Source organism: Mandrillus leucophaeus, unplaced genomic scaffold (assembly GCF_000951045.1).
Source record: "Mandrillus leucophaeus isolate KB7577 unplaced genomic scaffold, Mleu.le_1.0 Scaffold7, whole genome shotgun sequence".
Taxonomy (NCBI): domain Eukaryota; kingdom Metazoa; phylum Chordata; class Mammalia; order Primates; family Cercopithecidae; genus Mandrillus; species Mandrillus leucophaeus.
In genome coordinates, this window is record NW_012107585.1 from 7,727,931 (window position 1) to 7,737,464 (window position 9,534).

At 53.1% G+C, this 9,534-nt stretch overlaps 1 protein-coding gene across 1 annotated transcript in view; it reads left to right on the plus strand.

The window, feature by feature from the left end:
* The window catches only part of BCL7A (B-cell CLL/lymphoma 7A), a 33,717-nt gene extending 24,795 nt beyond the window's left edge, over window positions 1-8,922 (plus strand). Inside the window, exons 7-8 of the mRNA XM_011964556.1 lie at window positions 769-953; window positions 5,954-8,922. Of these exons, the coding sequence (XP_011819946.1) occupies window positions 769-953; window positions 5,954-6,025 (257 nt within the window). The 3' untranslated portion in view covers window positions 6,026-8,922. The remainder of the gene's footprint in view (window positions 1-768; window positions 954-5,953) is intronic.
* The last annotated feature ends 612 nt before the right edge of the window (window positions 8,923-9,534 follow it).

Below are 9,534 nucleotides of genomic sequence, written 5' to 3' on the forward strand. Positions count from 1 at the left end.
TTTTGAGACAGAGTCTCGCTCGGTCCCCCAGGCTGGAGTGCAGTGGCGCGATCTCAGCTCACTGCAATCTCCGCCTCCCGGGTCCTCGCCATTCTCCTGCCTCAGCCTCCCAAGTAGCTGGGACTACAGGCGCCTGCCACCTCGCCCGGCTAATTTTTTGTATCTTTAGTAGAGATGGAGTTTCACCATGTTAGCCAGGATGGTCTCCATCGCCTGACCTCCTGATCCGCCCACCTCAGCCTCCCAAAGTGTGGGATTACAGGCGTGAGCCACCGTACCTGGCCAAATACTCATATTATTAAGAGAAATGTTTACAAAAGGTTAGTTACCTCTGATGTTCCCCAGAAGGAGAGGGCAGGCTCTTTAAAGGAGGAGGACGAAGCCACCTTGGCTGAAGGAGAGAGGAATTGACAGCCATGATTGTTGGTGCGCACTGCGGCCGCCAGGGGGTGCTGGGTGCACGCAGCACGGAGACTGCAGTCTCCTCCCGTCGCCTCCCAGGGCCCTCAGCAGCTAAGTGTGCAGGAGAGGGTTGCAGACACCAGGGTCCGTGTGTGGCTTGGCTGCTGGAAATAGCGCCACTGAAAAATCGACAGGAGAGTCCCCAGCCCTCCAGCCCTCCAGCCCTCCAGCCCTCCAGCTCATTGTAGCCTTCAAAGACCCCTGGCCCCAAAACTACGCGATTCAAGGTATTTTTAGTATTTGGCCCATCCGGCCCCGCCTCTCACGTGTCTGAAAATAGCTCCTGTCCTCTTGCTCTTCCCTCAGACGCTTCTGATGAGCAGAACTCACAGTCCTCGATGGAACATTCGATGAACAGCTCAGAGAAAGTAGATCGGCAGCCGTCTGGAGACTCGGGTCTGGCCGCAGAGTCGTCTGCAATCTCTCAGGTACCTCGCTCGAGGTCTCAGAGGGGCAGCCAGATCGGCCGGGAGCCCATTGGGTTGTTGGGGGTACGTTGAAAGGTGTTTCGTCATTGTGTTTTGTTGTTTTGTCGTTGGACCGTTGGAACTGTCATTTGTCCATCAGGCGATGTCCATGAACACAGTCCTGGGCTCTGCCTTGGGCTCTGGGGCCAAGGGGTAATGAGACTCCTGGCCTCTGCCCTCAAGGAGCCTCTGGGTGGGAGGAGGATGAAGGGACTTGAACCCAGCCTCAGCTGCCGCGTTTTGTCTGTTCGGGTTCTCAAAAGCATTGCCTCGTCTCAGTGATCCGCAGATAGGTGAGCTTTAGAGCTGGGAAGACAAGACTTCAGAAACCTAAGTGGTGGCGCCTCCTATGGAGTGGTGCCGCTGACCCCACTTGCACTGCGTGGGCCCCTCTCCAGGGCATCACTCTGTGTTGGAATCTGGTCTGAATGACTCAGCACAGGTGCAGTGGGGCTTGGTGGTTAGGAGCAAACCTTCCAGAGTCGGGCCCAAGTTTTAATCCCAGCTCCCAAAATGGGATCACAGAACTGTCTTAGGGCCACCATGAGGATTCGATGGGAGAACATAGGTAAAACTTAGCGTGGAGTAGACACGAGATGCAGAATTGTTATTGGACGTGACCACTATTAGGATTTTTCACTGTAAATCTAGACTCTTTTTTTTTCCTTTGAGACAGAGTCTCACTCTGTCACCCAGGCTGGAATGCAGTGGCATGATCTCGGCTGACTCCGACCTCCACCTCCTGGGTTCAAGCAATTCTCCTGCCTCAGCCTCCCAAGTAGCTGGGATTACAGGTGCCTACCACTATGCCCAGCTGATTTTGTATTTTTAGTAGAGATGGGTTTCACCATGTTGGCCAGGCTGGTCTCAAATTCCTGACCTCAAATGATCCACCCCCTCAGCCTCCCAAAGTGCTGGGATTACAGGCGTCAGCCACCACGCCCAGCAACTTCAAAATCTTTAAACCCTTTGATCGGCAGCTCCTGTTCCAGGAACTCACCCTGTGGAACCCTCTCCACATGCCCTAGCACAAAGGGGCTGCTTAGGGAAATCGGGTCTTGTCTGAGACAGACTGGGGTTCAGCCGTTTCGAAGAGCATGGTTGGGCCTTCCAGGTTCTGATAAACATTCATGCAGTGTGCAGTGAGAAAAGCAAGCTGCAGATCCAGCAGGCATAGCATGAGCCCATCTGGTTAAAAACAGTAGAAACCAAAGCCTGGTGATTTATATTAAGACCAAGGTTGTTGGCTGGGATCTCTGGGCCTCTTGAGCTCAGAGAAGAAAAGCTCAGCTTGAAACTTTGATCCATACCCTGAGAGTATGCAGTGCTCCCCCGGCAGTACCTGGAAATACCAGGTACTGGTATTTGGGGGACCATTCTCACATCGCCCCCACTACCCCTACTCTTGCTTCCAGGAGACCCAGACCTAAAATTGGGCCTCTTCCACCATTGTCACAGGCACACTGACACACATACTGTCCATGGAGCTAGGTGTGAGTGACATGGGGATATACTCCAGTAAAGCAGACAGCCTGACATTTCAAGTGACACATTTTTGGCAGGGTGCAGTGGCTCACATTTGTAAGCCCAGCACTTTGGGAGGCTGAGGCAGGTGGATCACTTGAGGCCAGGAGTTCAAGACCAGCATGCGCAACATAGCAAGACCCCCGTCTCTCCAAAAAAAGAAAAACAAAATTAACCAGGCGTGGGTGGTGCGCACCTATAGTCCCAGCTACTCTGGAGGCTGAGGCGGGAGGATCACTTGAGCCTGAGAGTTCAAGGCTGCAGTGAGCTCTGATCATACAACTGCACTCCAGCCTAGGTGACAGCAAGACCCTGTCTAAAAAAAAAAAAAAAAAAAAAAAAAACAGAAAAAAGGACAGAGAGGACAACAAGGCAGCCTTCCTGACTCCCTGCGATCCCTGCTCCCAGGGTTCCCCAGAAGGGGCTCATGTCACCATCTCTGCAAGTCCATCACACGTCCTACTTGAGGCCTCTCTGCAACATTGATCTCTGAGAACCCACCATGGACCAGGGGCTATACCTAGTCCCTCCCTGCCACGGTGAGGCTGACAACGGGCCCAGGATAAGCAGATATAAGCAGGTCACGGAGTCCCACTAAGTGCCGTGAGAGAGAAACAGGGTGATGTGAAGAAGCAGAACAGGCTGGCTGGGCGCGGCGGCTCACGCCGGTAATCCCAGCACTTTGGGAGGCCGAGGCGGGTGGATTGCGAGGTCGGGAGATCGAGACCATCCTGGCTGACATGGTGAAACCCCATCTCTACTAAAAATACAAAAAATCAGCCCAGCATGGTGGCGGGTGCCTGTAGTCCCAGCTACTCAGGAGGCTGAGGTGGGAGGATCACGAGCCCAGGAAGTTGAGGCTGTAGTGAACCATGATTGAGCCACTGCACTCCGGCCTGGGCAATAGAGTGAGATCCTAAACAAAAACAAAGGCCGGGCGCGGCGGCTCACGCCAGTAATCCCAGCTCTTTGGGAGGCCAAGGCGGGTGGATTGTGAGGTCAGGAGATAGTGACCATCCTGGCTAACGCAGTGAAACCCCGTCTCTACTAAAAATACAAAAAATCAGCCTGGCATGATGGGGGGCGCCTGTAGTCGCAGCTACTCAGGAGGCTGAGGCAGGAGAATGGCTTAAACCCAGGAGGTGGAGCTTGCAGTGAGCCGAGATCCGGCCGCTGCACTCCAGCCTGGGCGACAAAGCGAGACTCCATGTCAAAAAAAAAAGCAGCAGCAGCAGCAGAACAGGCCACGGGTAGAGGGTGTTGTGGCTGGCGTCAGCAGGGAGGGGCTGGCTGTGAGCCGGACATGAAGGGGGCCCAGGCTGGGACGGTGGGCTCTCCAGGCAGGGGCAGACCAAGGTGCACAGACCTTAAGACAGGAGCCAGCTTGAAGAACGAAAGAGAGGCCAGGGTGGCCGGGGAGGCCAGAACCTCATGGGTGAGGAAGAGAATAGCCTGATGAGGGATGAAGTGGGCACCAGGCTGGTCACTAGGGCCTTCTCAGTCCTGGTGAGGAACTGCGTTTGTTCAGAAGTCAGTAGGAAAGTTGCGGAATGCTTTGTATTTTGTGTGTGGTTTCTATCGGAGGAAGGTTGCTGGGGCCATGTTCTTGGCCACAAGGAAGGCACTCCATCAGCAAGGCCAGAGGTGAGGGGGAGGTGTGCAGGCGGAGATGGGGCTTCAGGGGGCTATCCCGGCCTGGGGCTTTCTCCCAGGCTGATGGGGAGCACCAGTTAGGACAGCTGCAGTCTGGAGTTTGGTCTCAGGTGACAGGTTAGGTTTGAGATGCCCAAGACAATTGTGTGATGGATGAGTGAGTGTTAAACCTTTTCTGGGGTCCTGGGTTTCTTGGGAATTCCGTGACAACTACAGACCCTTTCCCCCAGAATAACACACACACACGTATGTATACCCAGCAAATGCTGAGAGTCCAGCTCAGACCAGGCACTGTGCCCAGCCCCGGAGGAGCAGGAGTCTACATGGCAAAGTCGGTCTGGGCCTCTGGGAGATGGCCTTAGAACTTGGAGAGATTACCAGGCATCATGGCTCACACCTGTAATCCAACCAGTTTGGGAGGCTGAGGCAGGAGGATCACTCGAGCCTGGGATTTCGAGACCAGCCTGGGCAGCATAGCAAGACCTCATCTCTACAAAAAACTTTTTTAAAGAAATTAGCAGCCGGGCACGGTGGCTCAAGCCTGTAATCCTAGCACTTTGGGAGGCCGAGACGGGCGGATTACGAGGTCAGGAGATCGAGACCATCCTGGCTAACACTGTGAAACCCCGTCTCTACTAAAAAAATACAAAAAACTAGCCAGACGAGGTGGCAGGCGCCTGTAGTCCCAGCTACTCGGGAGGCTGAGGCAGGAGAATGGCGTAAACCCAGGAGGCGGAGCTTGCAGTGAGCCGAGATCTGGCCACTGCACTCCAGCCTGGGAGACAGAGCCAGACTCCGTCTCAAAAAAAAAAAAAAAAAGAAATTAGCTGGGCATGATGGCACATGCATGTAGTCCCAGCTACTCAGGAGGCTGAGGCAGGAGGATCCTTTGAGCCCAGGAAGTCGAGGCTGCAGTGAGCTATGATGACCACTACACCCCAGCCTGAGCAACAAAGCGAGACTCTATCTCTAAAAAAAATTGTAAAAAGAACTTGTAAAAGCTGGCGCAGTGGCTCATGCCTGTAATCCCAGCACTCAGGGAGGCTGAGGCGGGCGGATCACCTGAGGTCAGGAGTTTGAGACCAGCCTGGCCAACATGGTGAAACATGGAGACATGGTGAAACCCTGTCTCTACCAAAAATATAAAAAATTAGCCAGGCGTGGTGGTGCGCACCTGTAATCCCAGCACTCTGGGAGGCTGAGGCGGGCACATGACCTGAGGTCAGGAGTTTGAGACCAGTCTGGCCAACATGGTGAAACCCCGTCTCTACTAAAAATACAAAAATTAGCCTTGGGTGGTGGCGCATGCCTGTAATCCCAGCTACTTGGGAGGCAGGAGAATCACTTGAACCCAGGAGGCGGAGGTTGCAGTGAGCCGAGATTGCGCCACTGCACTCCAGCCTGGCGACAGAGTGAGACTCAGTCTCAACAATAAAAAAAATAACTTGGAAAGGTGAACTTGAAACAATAATCACAAGTGATCACCCTAGCAATTAATCACAGATGGGAAGATTGATAATAGCAACTCCTGGTCCAGTCTGAATGAGTGGGGAGAGCCTAGGGTCCAAGGCAGCGGTGTAGGAAATCTCCTGAGTTACCGGCCATTGGCATGTGATAGGGCCAGGCAGGGGCCAGGGGACACCGTGCTCTATAGCTCCAGGAAGAGTTCGGGTGTGAGGGTCTCCATAGGTCCTCGAACTCTCTGGAGTCCATGCTTGGGCCTCGGGTCCGGAACCACAAAGCCGCTCTCCCTCGGTTCCTTCCCGGGCCGACCTTCGGCCTCCCGCCCAGCCTAACTTGCCCTCCTGGCCTAGTAACCTGTGTTCCCCTTTACTTCTCTCCCCAAGGATTTGGAAGGAGTGCCACCCTCTAAAAAGATGAAACTGGAGGCCTCTCAACAAAACTCCGAAGAGATGTAGACGATGCTTTAAAGCCTCCGATCCATGTTCCATGGAAGGTACATCAGCAATTAATTCTAGAGCAACTTTGCCCCAGCGATTCCTCTTGGGTGCGAACAGAACTACTAACGTTTCAAGTTTACCAAGTGCAAATCCAAGGAGACCCAGAACGGCGTCACTTCTCAGACACTGAAGAACTCTGCTGTGAAGCAAAACACTCAAACCTTTAAGGGACTGTCCTTGGGGAGGCAGGTGGGGCTGACAGCTCAGGAGTGTCTGCACACTGTCTCGGAAGCCAGGATTCCATTTGTGTTGCTGCTGTATTTTTTTCCCCACTTCTCTATGTATCGATATAAGCTATTGGAGGGTGGTACCGATCAGGAACGCTTTTCGGCGGGGCTTTTCACTGTTCAACCGATTCCTTCCGCTTTCTTTTTTTGTGCCTTGTGCCCTTGAGGTGACCTCTGGCATGTATCCTGGTGGTTCTTGCATCCCCCTCTGCAAAGTGCCCTCTTGGTTTGGTTCGGGCGGCAGCTGCCACCCTACTCACCGCTCTCCTCCCTGCCCCAGGACTTCATCGGAGCAGGCAGGGTGGAGCGGAGGAGCTCCTTAGCCCACCTGGTTTGCAGGTGCAGGGGGACCTTAGGCATGCCCCAAGTACCAGGCACCAGGGCCCAAGGACACGCAGGTGTTGGGGCATAGTCCCCAAGGGCTCGGCTCCTTGGATCAGGCTGGGCACTCACTGTGCTGTCCCCTCCTTGGGGCGTTCAGGACTGGGCGTCTCCAAGCCCACCATGGCCCAGATGGACATGCAAAGCCCTTGGAATTTTCTGGCACTTCCTCTCTATTGCCCCCCGCACCACCACCACCACCACCCCCATTAGTGCTTTCTCCCAGACCTCCGAATACGAAATGGCTTCTCTGGCTGACTGCAAGGCTGTGTCCTTAAGGTACTGAGTGGGCCGGGGAGGCTGGGAGCCGGCGGCAGGATTAGCTGGTGCTGAACTTTCTCTCATAGGACGTCGCTTGGATTTCAAATCCACAGTCACCTGCTGCCCTTTGCCTCCCCCGACGCCCCAGCCGGTGCCCCAGAGAGGCAGGATCGCAGCGGTCAGAATCCATGTGCTTTCCTATTCACAGGCTGTTCTGACTCTCAGAGCCAACAGCTGGACCGTGTCTCATCCCCGGAACATGCCGTCTGTCCCCACCAGGGAGCGGGCCTTGATGGCTGGGCCTCGAAGGCCACAAACAAGACGTCGAGGAATTGGAAAGATTTGCACACCCTCCAGAAAGGAGAGACGCAATCTCCCCTCCCTCCCATCCCGCACCTGCGCTGGAACAGCTTCCTCTCACTGAACGGAGACGCCCCCTTGGACGAACTGCCTAATTGTTTGGTTCTGAGGCCTGGTTTGCTCTTAATTAATATATGAACTCCTCAGACCTTAAACCTTTTCCTAAGCTTTCTTTACTGCACTGGAGTTCTGACTCCCTTTGAGTTGTGTGTTACCGGGGGGGTGGGGGTTGCGGGTTTTGTTGTTTTTGGGGGCTAATTGGTGCATATTCAGGTACCACCTTTGACGTGTGGATCTTTCTCCTGACCATCACGGGAAGTGTCTGCTGGATTCCATTTTTTAAGAGTTTCTGAGGGTGAGGCTCTTATTTTTTTTCAAGGGATCCTGTCTATTTCCTGCACTTCAAGAAGAATCAAAATGTTCCTGAATTTCAAATACCTCATGCAAAATGTCTCCTGAAATAAGGGAAAAAAAAAAAAAAAAACAAAAAAACTTTGAAAATCTTAATGTTGAAGTTAGCAATGCTGAAAGGTTTCTGTCTTAAAAAAAAAAAATCCTTGTACTTATCAATTTTGCCCCTTAGGCAGTCAGTTTTGTTGAGAACTGTGTCCTGTATCCTGGCGCAGAACCTACCTGATGTGGTTCCTCTCCACGCATCTCAAGGCGGCGTTACCTCCAGATCCTGTAGAGTTAGAGTCACATTTTTCTTTGCAGCAAAACTCCATTTTGGTGAGAGATGAATTTGGATATTTATTTCCTTTTCTTTTTTGGGAAACGAGAGGCTACAACCAAGACAGCTGAAGGAGAATGAAACACACATTTACAGAAACAGAGAGGCGTAGGTGGCCCTGCCATTGGCAGCAGCCTCTCTGGACAGGCAAGGGGAGTTGGCGCAGGTAAGGACTAAGACGACGTCCACCATACCGAGGCTGTCACTAGTATTTCTCTGAAGTGCCTGAAGGTAGGAGTGGGCCGGCGATTGGGACCAGCTGGGCCCCACCACGGCCATGCCAGGCAAAGCGCCAGCAGCCCTGCACTCCACGCTGGCCAAGAAGGCCTTCCACGCAGAATAACGAGACTGCAAAAATCCGATGTGCTTCCTTCCCTGGCGCAGTCGCTCCTCTGAGCTGCTGCCCCCCATCCACCCTGCGCCCCTCGCCCTCCCCCCACCACAGAATCTAAGACCTTTCAGCTTCGAGCCAGGGGGCGGGGGATCCCGAGCAAAAGCCTTCCGTGGACATCAGGCCCCGTGGCCTCAAGGGCTCCCAGGGCAAACCTAATTTCCCCCAAAACTTAAAGTCGGGGAAGCTGCGGCTACACATTCCACAAAGTGCTGGCACTTACACCTACAACCCGGAAGGCTGTGGACCGATTCCTCTAGGGTGGTGACCTCCCATTAGCAAACAGTGTCATGGTTTGGAATGTTCATTATCGCCGAGAACCTGGTTAGAGGCATAAAGACCTTTTTTCACTGTTACCTAATTTTTTTCCCCTCTCAAGACTTTTTTTTTTTTTTTGGTGTGTTGTACAGCAGTATAATTTTTCACTTATTTATTCCATCAGTAGATATGGTTTGTACAATGTACAATGGTTTCATTTCAGAAAATAAAAATTTCAAATCATGAATACCTTGTGGTTTTGTCACATTTTAAGTAAGTAAAGTCAGATCGATGATGACGTTGTCCCTCTCTAGCTGCTCCAGCCTCTCCTGCATGGCTGTGTCGCCCTGATTCTACAAGACACACAAGTTCCTTGCACACAGGAGCTGTTGCCTTCCACAGTCATAAGAGCTGCCATTATTAAGCACCAACTGGATGCCAGGCAACCCACTAGTTGCTCCTTTCTGTGGGCAGGTATTGTCGGCCACCTTGTGCAGGTGAGAAAACAGCAGGACAGTCCCATGTAGGACTCTCATGCCCGGTCAGGCCCCCAGGTTGAAAGCCACACCCGAGGCCAGGTGTGGTGACTCACGCCTGTAATCCCAGCACTTTGGGAGGCCGAGAAAGGCGATCACCTGAGGCCAGGAGTTTGAGACCAGCCTGGGCAACATAGCGAAACCCCGTGTCTACTAAAAATACAAAAATTAGCCAGGTGTGGTGGCATGCACCTGTAATCCCAGCTAGTTGGGAGGCTGAAGCAGGAGAATGGCTTGAACCTGGGAGGCGGAGGTTGCAGTGAGCTGAGATCACGCCACTGCACTCCAGCCTGGGTGCAACAGAGTGAGACTCTGTCTCAAAA